Below are 22115 nucleotides of genomic sequence, written 5' to 3' on the forward strand. Positions count from 1 at the left end.
AACCAACCAACCACCAACAAACAAACAAACAAACCAAGATTTTATGAACACAAAAAAGTCATATAAACAGTTTTGAAAATGAGAAAACTAACCTTTAATAAAAAGTTTCTTTATTTAGCTCCAGTTTTGACCAAGTATATGAAAAGACAACTAACTAAAGTGAATAATGCACCTTTAAACGTACATTGGTACATTTCATGAGTATAGTATTTTTATGATGTTGTGTTCCTTCACACCTGTCTCCTGATATCGTGATTGTTTTCTGTTTTCTGTTTGACTCGCTGAATGTCTTGGCTCTGCTCTTCCTCTGCGCCTCAGCTCTCTCAGCTGCTGATGAATGGAAAAAGTTTTATCTTTAGCCTCAACCTGCATGCCTTACTATGTTTAGTCACTACATGCATCTCCATGTGTCGCCCAGGAGTGGAAGCTATTCCAGGGATTTCACGTGTCGTGAGAATTTGGCTCGTGGAAGTGACAAATGACATCGGTCAGTGCCACTTTATTAGGCCCCCGTGTTTAAATGCTCATCAGCCAATCACAGGACAGCAGCTCAGTGTATTTAGACGTGATGGCACTGCTGAGGATCAGTGTGGAAGAAAAGGGATTTCAGTGAAATGTTGTTGATTTACTGGGATTTTCACACACAAACAATTACTGAGAATGTTTCAAAAATTGATGAGTTCAAAATGACAGAAATGCTGCTTTGACTCAAATAACCTCATCTCTGAATGGATCATTCCTGACGTCATTCCTGACATCCTGTTAATAAAGGGAGTGTTTAATATCAGTGATATCACCATGTCTAAATAAACACATGTGAAGCATGACTCTCGTCTCCTCCTCCATGTGCTTCGTTATTCACCCTCGCGTGTCCACCCCAGAATAGATTTCCTGCACACTTGTTCCTCACTGACTAATGTTTATCACGCTCTGATCATTATGGTCTGTCTGGTCTCAGCTTTCAGATCACGTCTGTTAACAAGAACAAATCCCTCTAACAGTGTCTCTGGAGCTTAAATAGGGTTTACATTGGCACTCAGACTGAAGTTGTGAATTCAACTTATAAGAAGTGACGTAAAAGAGGACAGGTGAATGATGAGGACAAGTGAGTGATGAGGACAGGTGAATGAACAGGACAGGTGAGTGATGAGGACAGGTGAATGAACAGGACAGGTGAGTAATGAGAACAGGTGAATGAAGAGGACAGGTGAGTGATGAGGACAGGTGAATGAAGAGGACAGGTGAACGAAGAGGACAGGTGAGTGATGAGGACAGCTGAATGAAGAGGACAGTTGAGTGATGAGGACAGCTGAATGAAGAGGACAGGTGAGTGATGGGGACAGGTGAATGTAGAGGACAGGTGAGTGAAGAGGACATGTGAATGAAGAGGACAGTTGAGTGAAGAGGACATGTGAATTGGTGTTAAGGTCCCTGAGTGAGTGACATGTGTGACCTTTGACCCATGTCGACTGACACGGTTTACATATTTAATTTAAAAAGTTTTGTCTTTAATTTAAAATAGTTCATGAGAGATTTGTGTTCTCGTCCTTTTCTCATGACACAAAAAAGAGTTCTTTTAATTTTGCATTTTTACTTTAACTTAAGTACATTTTCAGATCAGTACTTTTACTTGTACTTAAGTAAGATTTGATCAAAACTAACTCTAGAAAGTAAGTCTTTCACCTGTGATGATGATTCCTGTGGTTTATACATGTGTGTGTTTTGGTCCTCTCACACACACACACACACACTGTGTTCCAGTGTGTTGTCAGAGACCAATCAGCCTGTCCCTGTGTGATCCTCCCTCACTCTCTGGCCTACTTGAGTAATTGGATTCCCATTGATCGTCGTCCAGAGACGACAGAGCTGAAATAAACCATCAGGGTTTTCAGCTGCAGTGATTTGAAGAAGACATAAAGAGATGAGAGTAAAGACAAAGCAGCTCCGTCCTCACGTCCTCACGTCCTCTGTCTGTTTGTCCTTCATCAGTGACCTGTAACTGTAACCACTGTGGTTTCCACACGGACTCTTCTCATGATCACAAGCTTTGCTAAAACTTTTTTTTTTAACACAGTATTCATTCATTCATTCATTCATTCATTCATTCATTCTTTCATTCTTTCATTTATTTACTTAGTCTTTAAAAGAAACCCTGGTGTCGTACCTGCGTCCTCTCGGTGTCGTGCTGAGTGAGCTGTGAGACGAGAAGCAGGTGCTGGAAAAATCAAAGAGCTTTCAGACACCGAGCCACAGAATGACACAGAGGCAGCAGACAGACACTCTGTCTGTCTCTCTCTCTCTGTCTCTCTCTCTCTCTCTGTCTCTCTCTCTCTCTCTCTCTGTGTCTCTCTCTCTGTCTCTCTCGCTCTCTCTGTGTCTCTCCCCCCCCCCCCCTGAAATCCATGACACAACAGTTGGCAGAGACGTGTCAGTGGTGACTTTGTGATTATCTGTCTGGTGGAATCAGACTTTAACCTGTGTGTTGAGTGAGTGAGTGAGTGAGTGTGTGTGTGTGAGTGAGTGAGTGAGTGAGTCCTCACAGAGCTCTGTGACATGGACAGAGTGGAAAATGCACCTCGGACAGAAAGAGGAGCTGTTTCTGAAACTGACTTTCCTCCCTACAGTTCCATCTGCTGGCAAAACACATCACACCTCAGTGCCGGCATGTTCACACCCACACGCACACACACACACACACACACGCGCGCGCACACACACACACACACACACACACACGCACACACACACACACACGGTCTGAATAAAAGATTAGGATCAACACCGACTCACTAGGTTCATAAGCTTTTATTTGTGGTTTGAATTCAAACTAAAACTGTAGTGAAAATGTGCTTGGTTTACTTCTTTGTAAATGTATTTCATACATAATCATTATGTAGTTAGTAGATGTGTCTGATGAGGGTTATTTATTATTATTATCATTATTATTATTTATGTTCATGTTTGTCTTTGATTTTTACCTTTCACCCTTTCACCATCCTCAGCTGTGAAGCACTTTGTCTTTGAGTCAGAGATGGTTGTAAAAATCTTTTGTTGACACACAATATTTTTATGACCTTTTTACATCTCGCGTCTGGCTAATTTTGTCCATATTACAAAAAACACTCAAATGTATGTTTGTATGAAGAGATACAGAGGACAATATAATAATAATAATAATAATATACATGGTGAATAACCCAAAGTAGTATTTAAACACAAGTTTAATGACATTAACATTAAACATAATAATATATTACAAGTGTCATATTATAAGAAATAAAACTGCACATTATTGAGATTTGAATATAGATATCATAAAACAAAACATAAATCAATAATATTATTTAAGAAATGAAATAAAAACATTAAACAATTCAAATAAGCAGCGAAAATAACATGAATTTGATGAAAAATCCAACATTAAATCCATGAAAATCTTTTAGGTCAATGCGTCTCTCGCGCTCTCCTCTGATTGGCCGCTCCCCGGAAGTAAACATCACGTGACCCCGCAGATCAGCTGACCCTGCGTGGACATCTTTACGAGTCACGACTGCAGCGATTAATTCAAACCTCTTCGTCTGTGATTCTCCGGTAAATTAGCGTCGATTTGACGCGAACTTTGCGACATTAAGACGCCGCATTTGTAAACTACGAGCTCCTTTATTTCCGGGTGTGTTTGATTTGAGTGTTTCTGTGTGTTTTCGTGTGTCCAGGCCCGGGCGGATCTTTGACAACCGCAGCGATGGCGCTCAGCGATGCCGACGTTCAGAAGCAGGTAATCAAGCGATTTAACCTTCAAAATGACGCCGTTTAATCCACGACACGACGCGAGCTTGTCCGTCACAGTGGAAACATGAAAAGCACGTGAAAAGCACGTGAAAACCACATGAATGGCGTTTTCATTAGAATGCGAGTTTTCCAGGTGAATGACATTGAAGCCGCGGTGTGTTGTTAGCATTCAAGTAGCTACAAACAGCAGCTACTGAAACATGAGTTATTGAAATAAGCCGTTATTATGTGTCCAGTTGTAGAGACTCGTGTTTGGAAGTAAGTCACATGATGAACACATGATGAACACATGATGAACACATGATGAGGAACTGAGTCAGGAGGAGAAATAACTCGAGGCCTGATCACTGAGGGGCAACTTGGTTTATTCAATACGTTTGATTTCATATTTATACTATTTATACTATTATAATACTATTTATATTAAATACACGCGACGCAGAGCGGTAACAAAACAACTGAATTATCCTTAAAATTCACCAACATCAGCCGCTGGAGGCTCACGTTCCTGTGGAAGGCGTGAAACTTTAAAGGTGCAGTGTGTAAGAGTTGGTGAGCCATGAGGACACACACACACACACACACACACACACACTGATTTGTCCTCACAGGCTTCTGTAGAAACGGCCTTTGCCTAAAGTTGATATAAAAGCTATGAAAATGAAGCTGTCAATCAAACTGAATGACATGTTCTGTGTGTGTTTTGGCTCCTGCTGTCACACTCACACACTCACACACACACACACACACACACACGTTTGGATCTCATTAAGCAACAAAACTGATCTTTACACGAATGTAAAGTGACTCACAGTCACAGTCATTCCTCAGCAGAGTGATAGAAAGCAGCAGCAGCAGCAGAGTTCATTCACAGCAGTGCGACAAAAACCTTCCTTTCTTTATGAGGAAGCTGCCGTCAATGCTCCTCCTCATCATCATTGTCCTTTATTGAAATCGCTGCCCTGAATCCTCACATATTAAAATGATTCTCTGTATTTTGATGGATTTTTTCACATTAAGAAACGAGGGAAGTGGTCTGAGAACTGAGGAAGTTTGTTTCAACACAATCCAGATTATCAGACGACATGTGCTCATTCTGGAAACTCCCTCGATCAGCGGCTGTACTGTACTGTACTGTACTGTAGTACTAAAGTGTCGCTGTGTTGTTTGTGTTCGGTTTGAAAAGCTCTGGTTAGATGTTCTGAACATGTGTCAGAGGTGGAACCCTTCACAGAAGCCACGGATACCATGCATCACATCTAAAGCCTAATAATGAGATTATTCTTAAGGGCGTGTCCATTGTGTAAGATCATATATATAAGATGATGGTCGTCTGTTCTCTAACACGTTTCCTGTTTGTGTTTTCAGATCAAGCACATGATGGCCTTCATCGAGCAGGAGGCCAATGAGAAAGCAGAGGAAATTGATGCAAAGGTATGAACACATGAACCACGCGGTGCTGGCGTGGAGGCATTCATGTGCCTTTATGAATACATGAAAAAGATGGAAGGCCTGTTTCTGTGTTGCTGTGTTGCTGTGGTTTGTGCCTCCTCTGAGTGAACTGTGTCTCCCCCTGCAGGCGGAGGAAGAGTTCAACATCGAGAAAGGACGACTGGTCCAAACGCAGCGTCTGAAGATCATGGAGTATTACGAGAAGAAAGAGAAGCAGATCGAGCAGCAGAAGAAGATGTGAGTCACAGGACCAGAGAGGCTTTGTGTGTTTGTGTGTTTGTGTGTTTGTGTGTTTGTGTGTTTGTGACTCTGATGGGACGTCTCGTCTGTCTCCTCACAGTCAGATGTCAAACCTGATGAACCAGGCTCGACTGAAGGTCCTCAAGGCTCGTGACGACATGATCTCGGTGAGAATCCTCACGTTGACAATAACCACCAGAGAAGACAGGAACCGTGTTCCTGCTTCTCCAGGTGAACGTGTGTCGTGTGACCTCACCCTTTCACATGACCTTGCACGGTGCTTGTCCAGGTCTGGAAAGTCTTGAAAAAAGTCTGGAAAAAAAAGTTCAGCCTATAGTAGAATTTGAGAGTTTGCATAAAAACATTAAAATACATCATAGATGAAGAAAAGCAAATAGACATGACATGAATTCTATATTCATTCATACTTGAATTCTATATTCATTCATACTTGAATTAAAATGTTCCTCTAACTACAGCAGGTGCACTCTTAACAAGACAGCAGGTGCACTCTTAACAAGAAAGCAGGTACACAATGAATTATTTTATATTAAACAACATAAAAGATTTTTTTTGTTAAAATCTCTGTTCACTGAAAACGGAGAAAAAACAGAGGTCTGTGATATTAGATGTGCTGGAATATCATCAATATCACAAATATCATCGATATCACAAATATCATCGATATCATCAATATCACAAATATCACGAATATCATTGATATCATCAATATCACAAATATCAATATCATCAGTATCATCAATATCACAAATATCATGAATATCATCGATATCACAAATATCATGAATATCATCAATATCACAAATATCATGAATATCATCAATATCACAAATATCATCGATATCACAAATATCATCGATATCATCAATATCACGAATATCATCAATATCATCAATATCACAAATATCACGAATATCATCGATATCACAAATATCATGAATATCACAATTATCATGAATATCACAGACTCAGTTTGTTACTTTACTCCAAATGTCAATGATCACAAAGTTTGACAGCTATAACACTACTGTAAATATGTGAACAATAATAATAATAATAATGAGTATGATCATAATAATAATGATGATGATAATGATGATGATGATGATGATGATGAGACGTTTGTGTGTGGTCATCCTCAGGAAATGCTGAATGAAGCTCGTCAGCGACTCGGGAAAGTGGCCAAAGATCCGGCGAGGTATCCGGCTCTTTTAGACGGACTCATGCTTCAGGTTTGTTAACATAGTTAATATTATATTATATTATATTATATTATATTATACAGGTTTGTTAACATAGTTAATATTATATTATATCATATTATATTGTACAGGTTTGTTAACATAGTTAATATTATATTATATTATATTATATTATACAGGTTTGTTAACATAGTTAATATTATATTATATTATATTATATTATATTATACAGGTTTGTTAACATAGTTAATATTATATTATATTATATTATATTATATTATACAGGTTTGTTAACATAGTTAATATTATATTATATTATATTATATTATATTATATTATACAGGTTTGTTAACATAGTTAATATTATATTATATTATACAGGTTTGTTAACATAGTTAATATTATATTATATTATATCATATTATATTGTACAGGTTTGTTAACATAGTTAATATTATATTATATTATATTATATTATACAGGTTTGTTAACATAGTTAATATTATATTATATTATACAGGTTTGTTAACATAGTTAATATTATATTATATTATACAGGTTTGTTAACATAGTTAATATTATATTATATTATATTATACAGGTTTGTTAACATAGTTAATATTATATTATATTATACAGGTTTTATTATGAGTACACCATACATCCATCTATACGTCCATGTTCTACCACTTTATCCCCCACATGATTATTAACTGATGAGTTCTTTGTCATTTAAATGTCAAAAGTTGTCAATCAGTGACGACTTTACAAACAAAAACATTTGTTATTAACAGTTTAAATATTGACATTGAAACAGTAATGATAAACGTATCTTTGAACAACAGTCTTTACTGTTATTTATTTTTATTGATTATTATTTATTTAACCAGGCAAAGATGTTGATGTTAAACTAAAGATTCATTCTTGTTTCCTAATCAGGGATTTTATCAGCTTCTGGAGTCAAAGGTCACCATTCGCTGTCGTAAACAGGACGTGCAGCTGGTGCAGGTGAGTGAATTCAGTGACCACATGAAAACAGCTGATTATTATTATTATTATTATTATTATTATTATTATTATTATTGTTGATATAGATTCATTTAAAGAGGTTTTTTCACAGATGTTAGTGTCCAGGAGGGTTTTCCATCAAGCAGGCTAAAGGCAAAGCCAAGCTTAAATGGCCAAGTCAAAGAGGCGGAGATTAGCCCCAACTCAGTAACCATGGAAACTATGACTCTGGCTAAGCCTCAACCATGGCTAAGCCATAACTGTGGCTCAGGTTTCCGTTCCATCAATCTGAGCCTCAACCCTGTTCCACCAAGGTGGCTAATGTGAATGCCAGCCATGTAACCATGGTAACTTATGCTGCCGGGCAAACCTGGTCTGTAGCAGGCTAAAAGTGAAGCTTAGCACCATCTATGATCAAAGAATGTCCAACAGACAGAAACCTAACCCTAACCCTAACCCATTAGATTGCTTGATTTGCTAAAATGATTCTAGATAAATAATCAATAGATCTGTCATATGATTATTTCCTATAGAATGATAACCAACGTTGCATTTCTTCATGTAATAATCTAACATCAATTGTATGATAAATGTGATGAGTCATGTAAAATACTTTGATTAAATGTAGCCTATTATTATCAAAAATGTAGGCAAGGCTACTTCATATAGCACATTTTAGCACAAGGTGATTCAAAGTGCTTTACATAATATAATAATATAATAATATTCTGCCACGCCACATCCCTGGCTTTATTGATTGCCGCGGTATTGCCCTTCTTTGGGATTATGTGGCTGTAATCCTCATATACCTCCATGAAGTATATGATGTTCTCGCCCCGCTGCGAGAACATCTCTGCGCGTTCTTTTCCTCTTGCTTTTTCGGCATTTTTCACAGTTTCTGTGCTCGACTAGAATGGGCTTTTTATTTTCCCTGTGGGCGTGCACAAGTTTAGGCTTAACAGGTGAGGCTTGACTAAGCGTCAGGTGGAGCCAGCTGATTTCACTTGATGGAACGACTTGGAGCTAGATTGGGAGGTGGAGCTTAGTCAAGCTTCAAGCTTACACCTAAGTCTGGCATTCTTAGCTACGTTGATGGAATACCCCCCCCCCCCCCCGGTTATTTCTTATTTATTTTCTTATTTACGAGGTGAACGTGTGAGTAGTTGTGATGAATGTTTGTGTCGCACATGAGAGTAAGGACGGGTCAATACTCGTAGATTTAAAGCAACTAAAGTGTCGCTGCTCAAATGAATGAGTGAATCTTTGACCTGAAGAAGAGTGAAGAGTTTACAGCAGGTTACGGTGCAGAAAACGACGTTAACAGAAGCTCCACCCACGTTCAATAGAGAGACTGTCTGACCTTTGACCTCTGTGTTGTCTGTGTTGTCTGTGTTGTGGATAAATCCTGAACTTGTAACGTGAACGTTTGATTTCAGGCCTCGATCCAGAGGAATCTTCCCATTTACAAAGCGTCTGTGAAGAACAGCCTGGAGGTCCGCGTGGACCAGGACAACTTCCTGCCTGCAGACATGTGAGCGTGTGAACACGTGAACACGTGAACCCTCCTCCTCCTCCTCATGAAGCTCTGTGTTTAACGTGTTTTCCTCGTCACAGCTCTGGCGGAGTCGAGATCTATAACGGCAACGGGAAAATCAAGGTGGCAAACACTCTGGACAGCAGACTGGACCTCATGGCTCAGCAGGTACACACACACACACACACACACACACATTACATGTTTAAAGGTTGTGATGTTTGTAAAGGATTTGTATCGTCGTTGAACCTAATATTAAAACATGTGATGTGTTTAACTGGAGGTCATGTAGTTTAATCATCATCATCATCGGTCCATAGTTATTGCTCTTGTTTTTGTTAATATTTTCACATTAAAGAAGCAGAAAGACAAAGAAATCGATCAGTTGTTGAGAATCTAAACGTCCACTCGTCGCCTCCAGCCTTTCACGTCTCCTCCTGTAGATTTTGAGGAGCTGGTTTCATGTGTTCATGTGTTCATGTGTTCATGTGTTCACTTACATCATGGATGTTTCTGTGTTTGACAGATGATGCCTGAAATCCGCGTGGCTCTGTTTGGTGCTAATCCAAACCGCAAGTTCCTGGACTGAGTCGCTGCTGAAGAAGAAGAAGAAGAAGAAGAAGAAAAAGAAGAAAAAATCCCCTTTTTATTTTTTGTTATTGTATGAAGAAGAAAAAAGACGTCATTCCTCTCGTGTGTGTGTGTGTGTGTGTGTGCGTGTTGTATTTGCTGTGACCTGTGACCTGTGACCTGTGACCTGGGGCCTGTGCTGAGTCTGGGTTCACACTGGTCAGTTGAACAGCTTCTCCTCTGTGAGACAGAAGGAAGTTTTCCTGACCTTGTTAATGTTCGAGTATGCTCCGCCTCCCTCTGTCAGCTGATGTGAGCTTCCTGTTGGGTTTGATGGGTTGGTCACGCCTCCATGGGAGCTGATAAGGCGCAGGTGGCAGATGAACAAGGTCAGGAAATCTCCTGTGTTGACGTGTAAGTGGGACGAGGCGTGTGACGGGTCAGGGTCTGTGACGGGTCGGGGTCTGTGACGGGTCAGGGTGTGTGACGGGTCAGGGTCTGTGACGGTCAGGGTCTGTGACGGTCAGGGTCTGTGACGGGTCGAGGTCTGTGACGGGTCGGGGGGTGTGACGGGTCAGGGTGTGTAAGTGGGTCAGGGTGTGTGACGGGTCAGGGTTACACAGCGTCTGAGTTTCATGAACCTCTCTCACGGAGCATTGTGTTGACCTTTTAAGAGTGAGTTTATTAACGTTACAACAAGTGTGTGTGTGTGTGTGTGTGTTATTGTTGTGTCATGGGTTAGAGAGGCTGCACCGTCCCGTCCCGTCCTGTTCTGTCCCGTTCTGTTCTGTATCTGAGGTTCCACATTAAATTAAATTTTGTTGTTTTTGTTTTTCTGATTGTGTCTCAAACTGAAAATAATGTATTGTTGTGTAAATGTAAACGTAATAAAATGTAAATCATGAGTAGCACAAGAGTCAGCGTGTGCTCCTCCTCCTCCTCCTCCTCCTCCTCCTCCTCTTGTTTAACAGTTGTTCTCAGACACTGGCCATTCATACTTCATTAGTTTATCACATGGCGTTTGTCAGACTAAAATGCTCCCAATTATCCAGCAGCAGCAGCAGCAGCAGCAGCAGCAGCCAGAGTTCTGCAGACTCAGACTCAGACTCTGAGAGCAGGAGCTGCTCACGCGTGAGTACTTTTATCTTTTATTTCAATAACTTTCTTTTCATTTTTCCTCCTGACTCTCGTCAGAGCTGTGACGTCAGAGCTGAGTCTCGTCGTTTGTCCTCAAATGTCTGAGTTCACGTGTCACAGGTTTGTCTTTATTCACAGAAACTCTCTCTCTCTGTGTGTGTGTGTGTGTGTGGGGTCATGTTGTAGAACAGCGCCCTCCTGTGGCCTGTGAGGACCATGTCTCTCCGTCAGGCTGTGGTCACCTGTGTGTCCCTGCTCGTCCTCGTGTGTGTGAGTGTGAACGATGGGATGCCGGAGCCGAAGCAGAGGGAGCAGCTGATGCGTCAGGAGACGTCCAGACAGACCGGAGGTCACGTGACCCTGACGGCGGCCGAGCGGCGGCTGGACGCTCGTCTGCAGCGGCTGAAGCAGCGCGAGATGTCGGCGGCACGATTCCCTCCGTCCATTCACTTCTTTAAAGCCAAGCCGCTCATTCACGAGAGTTCAGTGTTCAAGCTGCTGCAGCAGATGCCGAAAGGTGAGCACGTGAGTCTGGACCGGGACCAGGTCCAGGTCCTGGTCCCGGTCCCGGTCCAGACTTTACTTCATGTTCAAACAACAGTAACACGACTGATCATCCATCACTAAATCAACCATCGACTGTTTCAATGAGCAGCTTCTCATTTCATCAGTGAATATTTAATTAGTCCTTATATGGACGTCCTGGGGGTGTGTCTAAGTTATTGTTAGTGGTGACATGAAGTAACAGATTAAATGTTCCTCCATTATCATTATTATCATTATCAGCAAAATGTCACTGCAGAAGTTTCTAGTTAATAAGACACGTGTCGCGTACACCAGAGTGTTTGAAATGAGCTGCTCAAATAAAAGAAATCCAGTCAGGACAGAAAACACAATGCAGCAGTGTGAGGACGCAGGCTCCGCCTTCAAACTGCCACACAGACCAACCAAAGTCACTGTTTATTTGCACAATAGAACTTTGTTGAGAAGTTTCCAGCCTTGAGTCTGAGCTGCTGCTGCTGCTGCTGCCGCTGTTGCTGCTGCTGCTGCTGCTGCTGTTGTTGCTGCTGCTGCTGCCGCTGTGTCACTGACAGGCGCCGCACTGCACATCCACAGCTCGGCTCTGGTGAGCGTGGAGTGGCTGGTGAAGAACGCCACCTACAGGCCTCACTGCCACGTCTGCTTCACGTGGGACAACTCGGTCCGCTTCCTGTTCTCCGAGCGCCCGCCTTTCCCGCGATGGGACTGTTTCCACTGGCAGCTGCTGGAGAAGCTGAGGGCCACGACGAAGGACCCGAGCGCCTTTGATAACAGGTTTGACACGTCAGTTACACCAACATGGTCTCAGGTCTGCACACACACACACACACACACACACACACACAACATCAAACTCAAAGATGTGCAGCATCTGCCTGGACGGGTTGGGGTGAAAGGGGGAGAGACAGTTGTGAGTGTAATGTGAGCGTTAACACAGTTGTGTTTGTGTATTTCAGATTAATGCAGCACCTCACTCTCTTCACCGACGACCCAGACTCCGAATATCCGGACCAGGACGCCGTGTGGCAGAAGTTTGAGAACGCGTTCATGGCAGCTGCAGGGCTGGTCCGTCACGCTCCTGTGCTGAGGGACTACTACTACAAAGGCCTGGAGGAGCTTCACCAGGACAACATCATGTACCTGGAGCTGCGGAGTGGACTGTCTAAGGTGTGTGTTCACACGCTGACAGCCCAACAGCGCCACCCTCAGTACACGTTCATAGCTGTAATGTAAACATTTGTGGGTTGCAGACGTACGAGCTCGACGGAACCGTCCACGACAAGATCTGGACTCTGAGGATGTTTCAAGACGTTGTGGAGAAGTTCAAAGACGATCATCCAGACTTTCTTGGAGCCCGAGTCATCATTTCTGTCCACAGGTACAAGAATATGTAATATGTATGTATATGTATGTATGTGTATATAAGTATATATATGTATGTATGTGTGTGTGTATATGTATGTATATGTGTATAAGTATATGTATGTATGTATGTATGTATCTGTGTATGTCTGTATATATGTACTGTATACATATCCCTTTTGTGGAGTATTAAGCGTGATGTACAGTTCCACCTGAACAATAACACAGCTCTGTTAATACTGGAGTGGAACCTTCATTAATGTTACTGGTAAATCCTGTGTTTGTGCTACTGTTTCATTTAAAGAGAAATCAAAAGCGTCGATTACATCAGGTTTGAGCGCCACATACACATGTTTGAGCGTGACATACAGATGTTTGAGCGTGACATACACATGTTTGAGCGTGACATACAGATGTTTGAGCGTGACATACAGATGTTTGAGCGTGACATACACATGTTTGAGCGTGACATACAGATGTTTGAGCGTGACATACAGATGTTTGAGCGTGACATACAGATGTTTGAGCGTGACATACGCATGTTTGAGTGTGACATACAGATGTTTGAGCGTTACAAACACATGTTTGAGCGTGACGTACACATGTTTGAGCGTGACGTACACATGTTTGAGTGTGACGTACACATGTTTGAGCGTGACATACAGATGTTTGAGCGTGACATACACATGTTGCATGAGTTGAATTCATTGACAGCTCGCTAATATATAAGAGCAGCTTTAAGTCACTTTAATCACCAAATTGACATGATCACAGATTTGAACAGAAAAAAACCACAGAGCTGGTGGTGCCTGAAACTTATGCACAGAACTGTATGTGTGTATATGTATGTATATATACACACATACAGTATATAAGTATGTATATACCATATTGAACACACTGTAGCGAGAAACATAGTATCAAACAAATGTGACTGTGAAGAAGTTTCCTGTCGTGGTGTTTATGTCCAACTCCAGTGAGTTGTTTTGTTGAGTTCCTTCATTTCAAAGGAAACAAACAGAAACTAAGTGAACGTGCAGAACGTTTCGAGGTTTAAAAGAGTTAAAGGAAACGTTTCCTGATGTCAAACTTTTAATCTGTCAATGTCCCAGTTTTTGGATGGAAAAATGTTTTTCTAATGAAATGATGTATTTCATGGAACAGTTGATGAAGTTAGAGTCAGTCAGCTGAGGACATGACTCACTGAGTCATTCTTTCATCTTAAATCTAATAAATGCTTTTCTGTAGAAATACTTTCTGTTTAAATGCTCGTGTTCTTTCAGAGCGCTGAGTGTCTCCGAGGTCAAAGACGCCATCAGAGAGACCATTGAGCTGCAGAAGGACTTTCCAGATGTCGTGGCAGGATTTGATTTGGTAAGAAGTGACGTGTCCTCGGCTCAGTGTCTCACACCCAGTGGATTTGTCTTAAATCAGAGTTGTGTTTGTCAGGTTGGCAGGGAGGACGCTGGGAGGACACTGTGGTCCTTCAGAGAGGCTCTGTCTCTGCCCGTGGACATGGGAGTCACACTGCCATACTTCTTTCACGCAGGAGAAACAGGTTATGATAATAATAAATGAAGCTGCAGAGCGCGGGCAGGCGTGTCAAACTCTAATGACTTTGAGGTCAACGAGCATCTTGTGTGGTGAAGAGGAAGAAGCACTTTATTGAAGTATACTTGTGTGTGTGTGTGTGTGTGTGTGTTGTAGATGATGAAGGCACAGATGTCGATCAGAACCTTCTCGACGCCCTCTTGTTCAACACCACACGTATCGGTCACGGCTTCGCTCTGGCACATCATCCACTTGCCAAAGAGTTGTCGAGGAAACACGACGTGGCTGTGGAGCTGTGTCCCATCTCAAACCAGGTGAGACAGACAACGGTGTCTTCAGATGTTCACACAGTGGAATAGAGTGTCCACTGAAGTGAGTGGTGTCGTCCAGGTGCTGAAGCTGGTGTCAGACCTGAGGAACCATCCCGCCGCTGTGCTGATGTCTGAGGGTCATCCCATGGTCATCAGCTCCGACGACCCGTCTCTGTTTGGCACCACGGGTCTGTCGTACGACTTTTACCAAGCGTTTGTGGGCATCGGAGGACTGAAGGCAAACCTGGCCACTCTGAAAGAACTGGCCCTCAATTCCATCAGGTCAGAATCCACGAGTTACACCACGTTTTACTGCAGCATCAGCTTCAAGCTACATTTGTGTGACACTGACTAATGTCGCACACTGAAGGTCGACTTCTTTTCATGACACACTAGGGTCAGGGTAACTCACAGTGTAGTATAGTACAGTACAGTACAGTATAGTATAGTATAGTATAGTATAGTATAGCATGTTGTCCAAAACTGTCATGGTGTAGTTTAGTATCACTTACTTACTTCCAGCTGTTTTTTGTCCCCAAATGTTTAAATGCACTTATTGTTAGTGTCTGTGGATGAAAGTGTGTGTTAAATGACATGTAATGTAGTGTCAGTGTATTGAGAGGTAGTGTCAGCTGAGTGTGTTGTGTGTGTCGTGTGTAGTTGCTGAGTGTGGGATTCATGTCTCCTGAAACCCGTGTTGGTGTTGCAGGTACAGCTCACTGCCAGCACACCTGAAGGACACGGGCAGTACTGCATGGCAGAGGAAATGGGACGTTTTTATCGCAGAGAATTCATGATCGCTGTCCAACAATGTTTCCTTGGTTTCTCTCAGTCGTCACTGATGTATTAGTAATTCCACGTCAAGTAAAAATGGGCAGTTACGACATGAAATATTGGTCAAATTTTATTGTTCATACACAAAATACAACGTTTGTTTGTTTACACACAATTGGAAATTGAGAAAATGAGGCATTGAATGGAAGGACGTCTTTCCCTAATATGAGTTATAAAAAATGGTGATGACGCGGCCGATAGACATAGCGACTCTCTCACACACACACACACACACACACAGAGTAACAAAGTAAAGGTAAAGAATAGACTATTGTGTATTTATGTACAAACCAAGAAGATATTTACAAGCGACTTTATAAAAGTAGTGTTAAAGTTGAAATGTCAAAAGTTAGTGACCGGCGACGCTGGGGTGGAGCGGTTTGACTCGGACGAATCGCGACAGTCCGAGTCTCAGACCCTGACCCGGAGACTTCAGTGCTGCGTTCAGGGACGACGTGGGACTTTTGCCAAGTTGACCTAGAAGTAAAAAAAGGGACACGTATGAGGTGAGACTGTAGCAGCACACAAACACAGTGTTTTACTATTGTGTGTAGCTAGGGGTGAAAGGTTGTTGGGGCTATTGTTACCCTAATTAGCTATTGAGCCCTAACAGATGTGGTAACGTCGTCCCATTGGCTGTGGGGGGTGTGGCCAACCCAGGTGCAAGCAAGCAGCCCTAACGAGGTGAGTATAAGAAGAAGGGTAGGTCAAGAGGCGGCAGCCGAAGCGGCGGACGAAGACAGGACAAAGACAGAGGAGTCATGCAGGAGTCTGGCAGGGCTGGCCGAGCCACGAGGGCCTCTCTTCCATTCGCACTGCTACTCTGCTGTTCTTCTAACCCTCTTTCCTTCTCTTCTACCACAGACCTTCTCCCTCCACAACCCTGCGCTAGCTCCCTCTCACGCCACATGGAACCTAGCTGTGACACTGGACCACGTCTTTACTACACCACCAGGAGGACACGACCTCTTCTAGCCCACAAGGCAGCACAGGTTCTGGTCCAGGCTTTTGTCGCCTCACGTTTGCACTGCTGTGTGTCATGTAATGTATTGTGAGACAACCACCTTGTTTTGTGCGTTTGGCTAATATGGACACATGGAGACACAAGATGGCTGCCTCTGAAGTGGAGGCGGAGCTCTGGCTCTGAGACTGCCCACCTGCACCTGTCGTAGGGAGAGACAGGTGGCGCTCCGTCCAAAGTGCGGCCCTCTCTCAATACTCAAGTACTTGTCAAGTACGACTGGAGTACACACTCGCGAGTACAGACTACTACTGTTTGAATGTCACCAAGTGTTGGGGCCTCATTACTGCCACCTACAGGTTGGATAAATGAACACATGAAATACTTGTTATAACTACATTACAGCAGTGTGTGTGTGTGTGTGTGTGTACACACAGATACAATGACCGTGCAACTTTAACACACATCTACAATTCAAGGTTAAAATAAATCGAACGTTAACTGTCAGGTCTAAACAACATCTAATGACAGAGATGTCGAGGGAGGACGAGTTGAGGGAACGCTGCCCTCTGCTGGACACTGAGCACCGGCGTCCGCAGAGGCGGAGCTTATCACCTCTCCACTCAAACTTGCTTTCGAGAACACATTTAAAACAACCGGGGTTGACCAAAGTACTGTACTGACGAAAAGCAAGACCCATGATAGAAAATGACCCGCAGCTACAGTAGACACAGTGCCATATAAGGAAGTGAAAAGTCTGCCGCACTTCCACTCACACTTGGTTCAAAGCCAGGGAGAAAAGAGTGGTCTAGACCAGCACACAGTGAGTGAAGAAAAGCTTGGATTACAGTCTCATAGTCTCTGTGACCCTTTACTTTCAATAAAAGCAGTTTTTCACAACATAACTAACCTGGCGATCAAATATCACACCAAGCTTTTTCTACTGAACACCGGATGATTGGTGTAAGGGGGGGGGCCTAGAAAGCCAGCAGGAACATCTGATGGACCACATCAGTCTTGGATTGGTTTAACATATGTCTGAATAAAATCTGTGAATTTCGATGTTAATGGCAGGTAGATCTGAACATTGTCAGCATAACAATTATTTTTGGAAATTGATCCTAGTGAGAATATATAAAGCAGGAAAAGTATCGGCCCAAGGATGGAGCCTTGAGGGACCCCTGAGGAGAGTGGGGCTGAGGATGACGTAAATTCACCGAGCTGCACAGACAACGTCGCTGCCAAACTACAAATCTGTCAGATCTTCAAACACAAACCACATGGTTGAATTCTAAATGACTAATTTCTCACCTCCAATGATCTTAAAACTACGTTCACAGAAAAATATTTACTTCACCTTTAGAGTTCTATTACCTGCTGCTATTTTCCACCAACATGCATTCTGGGATACATGTCTTTCCCAAATACACGTCAGCAGGTCAGCACCATGGATGTATATAAGAACTGAATAGAGCGCCGGCCCTTTGCCTCTGTTTCTGACTTCCTGGTTTAGTTCCAGCTCGAGTGGCAGTAGTGGAACTCCCATAATGCCTCTCGACTATGTGAACGAGCCGTCCATGAAGAGCCAAAGGCACAAATGGATTTCATGAACACCGATGTCACGCTTTAAAACCAAGGATCTGTAAATGAATGTCCAAACCAACGATAGTGACGACAGTAAACTGACGTCATTACAGGTTCAAATCATCTATTAACGATTCATTTCATTGACCGTGAATATTAGTTTCTATGTGATGCAGAAAACCTGCAGACTCAGGATCATATTATTAGGAATAATAACGTGAGTAACGTACTTTTACAACTCCACATACTTTCACTCAACATCTTCAACTTATCAGTCAGTTCATGAACAGGCATCAGTGGTGAAGTGAGTGCAGGTCTCAGCTCCACATCTGCCCCGTGTTCACCACGTCAGTATGAATCCACACAGCAGCTCGTTAAGAACTTTGAAAATCACTCAAACCTGCTTTGTCCTAACGTTTGTTACTAATCTAATGTCAAAGAAAAGCCCTCGTTGCCTTCATTTATTCACGTTTCTAATAAAGTTTTTGCATCGTACGCTTCCCGAGACGTCACTCTTACAAATGTGAAACTCCATGAATTCAAAATATAGAATATAAAGATCTATACATGCCTGTGTCCATGTCTCCATGTCTCCTGTGGACACTCTTACAGGCGGCTCTTACTTTTGTGATCAATGGTAAAGTTGCTTTTTGGGTAGTAGTATATAGTATTTTTGGTTGCAGTACCACGAGTGGCCACCTAAAACATTTGTCTTAAAGGCAGAGGGGGCGGAGCTCTATCCAGTTCTTATAATACATCCATGGTCACCACCCGATACATATTTGGTAAAACAGGCGGAGCAAGAACCTTGAGGATATTGAGAAAGGGCCTGTGTGTTTCCCCCCTGATAATAAAGAAAAAACCCCGGTCACTGCACCTGGAGGGTTCCACTTGGGTATTCTGCCCCCTGCTGGGCTGACAGATGCTGCAGGTTTGGCTGTAGACACAGTGGAGGACTGCACAGGTCTCCTGGATGCACTTTTGGCTGCTGGAGGACTTCTCACTGGTGTGGAAGCTGTAAAGAATAAAGTTCATAGTGAGAATTTGATAAGTAAGTAAGAAACTATTAGACAATCACAACAACTGACCTGCTGCTGCTGATGCGGCGGCTGCGGCTGCAGATTTAGACTTTGCTGCCTTGGGCGGCTGCTTTTCTCTTTTAGACACTGGAGTAGATTTGGTTTTCTCTTTCTCGGTGACGTTCTCCTTCTTTTTCGTTTTGCTGACTTTCTTGGAAGTGAATTCGTCGTCTTCGCTCTCCTCTGCTTCGCAGAAATCTTCGTCACTTTCTGAATCTACAATAATGTTATTGTCATTTTAACTAAATAAGACATCGACGACAAAACACCTATTTCAAGAGGACAAAGAGGAGATAACCTGGTGTCAGTTTGGGTCGATAGTCCTCGTCCTCTTCCTTCGGCACTGGTTTCTGCTGCACAGCACAAGATTTTCTCTGTCTGGATGAAGCGGGTGAACCCGTTTCTGCTGAGATTTCATCCAAGCCTGAAGAAAACACGCATTTTCTACCATTATTAAAAGCGCTCAAAGCATCAGAAGCGACACATTTGCCAAGTATAGAAAGTGGAGTCAATAAAAACGATGGAAATAGACCTAAAACGGCACCTTCCACACTGCAGTTTGACAGGTGCCGCGAAGCAGGATCTGTGTTTTCATCCGCTGGAATGAGAACCTTCACGTCTCCTAAAGAAGCAGAAAAATGAATCCATCTAAACTGAAAACATAACAAAAAGCTTGTGGAGGTTTAAAGGACACGCCGTACCTTCAGCGGCAGGCAGTCGGTCCTTTGTCTCGTCTGCATAATTGAGAGAAGAGAGAGTGATGGCTGCTTCCAGATCTCGTTCAGACAACTTCTGATCCAGTGGTTTTCTGTGGGGGGAAAAGTTAACAAATACTGAAATACGGCTCATAATCACCTGGAAAACACTGACTGACACTTAAACGTGTTTGGACCAAACAACCAATTGATCATTTAAAAAAGAAAATACAATTAACAAACACTGACAAAAGTTACAAAATCGAGTTTAAACATGACATCGATATCTTCTAAACCTCTGTTTGACATGGAAGAAGACGACGACATCACAATAGACACCGTTATGGAGTAATACAGCATTCCACCTTGTGTGTGTGACACCACCTGCTTTTCTGGCACAGCGTTGACTGAGCGCCGGTGTCTTGGCTGGACGAGCTGCTCGAGCTGCTCGACGGTTTCTTGGGCTCCTCCCTGGCCTTCTTGCTGGGCGGGGCCTTCACAAAGGCAAAATCATCATCATCTGTCAAAAAACACAGGGAGCATGAGGACATTGTGCGTTCGTTAAGACTAAGACAAGACTTTCAGGGCTTATTTCTATCCACTGTCCCAAAGGTGTGCACCAAAGTGGGAAAAGGCTTTAAACTTGGAACCTTTTACAGAAGCAGCTGAATGTTAAGAAGCTGCTCAACTTTGAGACGGAATAAAAACTCAACTTTGCGTAACTTCTGACCAGGACTGACCAGGTTGTGTCCTAAACATCTAAAGTTCTACATACATGTGCTTTAATAGTGACGTTATAGCGTTGGACATGTTTGACATGTTGTTCTGACCAGGACTGACGACGGTGTGTCCTAAACATCTAAAGTTCTACATACATGTGCTTTAATAGTGACGTTATAGCGTTTGACATGTTTGACATGTTGTTCTGACCAGGACTGACGACGTTGTGTCCCAAACATCTAAAGTTCTACATACATGTGCTTTAATAGTGATGTTATAGCGTTGGACATGTTTGACATGTTGTTCTGACCAAGACTGACGACGTTGTGTCCTAAACATCTAAAGTTCTACATACATGTGCTTTAATAGTGACGTTATAGCGTTGGACATGTTTGACATGTTGGTCTGACCAAGACTGACGACGTTGTGTCCTAAACATCTAAAGTTCTACATACATGTGCTTTAATAGTGACGTTATAGCGTTGGACATGTTTGACATGTTGTGTTCAGGACATCTACGACTACTAACATACAGCAAATCACATTGACATTTTTACTGCACAGTTCGAGACAATATTGTCTTATTCAAAGCTGTGATGTGTTTTATTATCTGTATGTGTGTGTATTGTAATTCCACACATTATTATTATGTTTTTAACAACAAACATCTTCACTCACCATCGTCGTCAAAGTCTTTGGTCGATTCTCGGTAATTTACAGCTTTAGTTTTCCTGTTTAACGACAATTACAAACACCGTGTTAGCGTCAAACATCCATTAACAACGGTTTATAAACACTTTCAAGTCCACACACCTCGATGGTCGGTCCATACTGTCTAACGATACATAAGGTGTTTCCTTCAATCCAGCAAATGACAACATTAGCGTTCATCAGTACAACAACAAACACTGCTGCTGTTAGCTGCTGGTAGCTGCTGTAGCTAATGTAGCTTCAGTTGACGCTAGCTTTTAAATGCAAACATTCGTCCGCGGCATCAGCGCGTGGAGTAAACACAGATTATAACGAAAAAAAACGCGCTAAACTCGATAATCTGCGTTCTTTTAGTCACGCAACAGTCAACGGAGGCACTTCCTGCGACTTCAACCAGCCCGCCCGAACCTAACAGGAAGTGACGTGGCATCACCAACGTGACGCCGACACCGGAAGCTGCTTCTTCTTCTTTGAGGTTTCATGTCGGTTGGCAAACAACGACTCGGTGCATTACCGCCACCATCTGGTGTGGAGTGTGGATCGAAATGTTGATCCAACTGAACTATTACTTAAATACTTAATTACTTAAATAAAAATACATACAAATTATCTCTCTCTCTCTCTCTCTCTCTCTCTCTCTATATATATATATGGCATGATGGGAAGTGGAAAAATCTATAAAAGTGCAGCGATGTGTGTGTGTGTGTGTGTGTGTGTGTGTGTGTGAGACAGACCACGTGACCAACATGAGTGAGTAACTTTACGACAGTTTACACAAAGTCGTGAAAAAGCCTGAATGTAGCTCATTTGAATT

General features: G+C 42.4%; 3 protein-coding genes across 4 annotated transcripts; 2 read left to right on the forward strand and 1 right to left on the reverse strand.

Annotated features, from left to right (window-relative positions):
* Positions 1 to 3482: 3482 nt before the first annotated feature.
* Positions 3483 to 10257, forward strand: atp6v1e1b (ATPase H+ transporting V1 subunit E1b). Its single transcript, XM_058625240.1, has 10 exons — positions 3483 to 3591; positions 3714 to 3775; positions 5158 to 5223; positions 5369 to 5478; positions 5582 to 5648; positions 6645 to 6734; positions 7644 to 7712; positions 9149 to 9243; positions 9327 to 9414; positions 9773 to 10257. Exons 2-10 carry the CDS (start codon positions 3743 to 3745, stop codon positions 9833 to 9835), a joined length of 681 nt encoding a protein of 226 aa, XP_058481223.1. The 5' UTR covers positions 3483 to 3591; positions 3714 to 3742; the 3' UTR covers positions 9836 to 10257.
* A 625-nt stretch (positions 10258 to 10882) lies between these two features.
* ada2b (adenosine deaminase 2b) lies at positions 10883 to 15581 on the forward strand. Of its 2 annotated transcripts, none has more exons than XM_058624141.1 (10): positions 10883 to 10947; positions 11145 to 11470; positions 12048 to 12267; positions 12450 to 12660; positions 12744 to 12871; positions 14139 to 14229; positions 14305 to 14413; positions 14563 to 14720; positions 14797 to 14999; positions 15427 to 15581. In XM_058624141.1, the coding sequence occupies exons 2-10, from the start codon at positions 11170 to 11172 to the stop codon at positions 15512 to 15514; spliced, it is 1509 nt and encodes a 502-aa protein (XP_058480124.1). In that variant the 5' UTR covers positions 10883 to 10947; positions 11145 to 11169; the 3' UTR covers positions 15515 to 15581. The 2 variants fall into 2 exon arrangements, with proteins under 2 accessions (XP_058480124.1, XP_058480122.1); XM_058624139.1 differs by having other exon boundaries at positions 10889 to 10947; positions 11140 to 11470.
* Positions 15582 to 15605: 24 nt separating this feature from the next.
* Positions 15606 to 21725, reverse strand: rad51ap1 (RAD51 associated protein 1). Its single transcript, XM_058624142.1, has 9 exons — positions 21404 to 21725; positions 21269 to 21321; positions 20255 to 20390; positions 19877 to 19983; positions 19708 to 19797; positions 19474 to 19599; positions 19185 to 19391; positions 18974 to 19111; positions 15606 to 16028 (listed from the first exon to the last, which is right to left on the reverse strand). The coding sequence occupies exons 1-9, from the start codon at positions 21469 to 21471 to the stop codon at positions 15901 to 15903; spliced, it is 1053 nt and encodes a 350-aa protein (XP_058480125.1). The 5' UTR covers positions 21472 to 21725; the 3' UTR covers positions 15606 to 15900.
* Between the last annotated feature and the right edge of the window lie 390 nt (positions 21726 to 22115).

The sequence above is a fragment of the Solea solea genome, chromosome 3 (genome assembly GCF_958295425.1).
Source record: "Solea solea chromosome 3, fSolSol10.1, whole genome shotgun sequence".
NCBI classification, from domain to species: Eukaryota; Metazoa; Chordata; class Actinopteri; order Pleuronectiformes; family Soleidae; genus Solea; species Solea solea.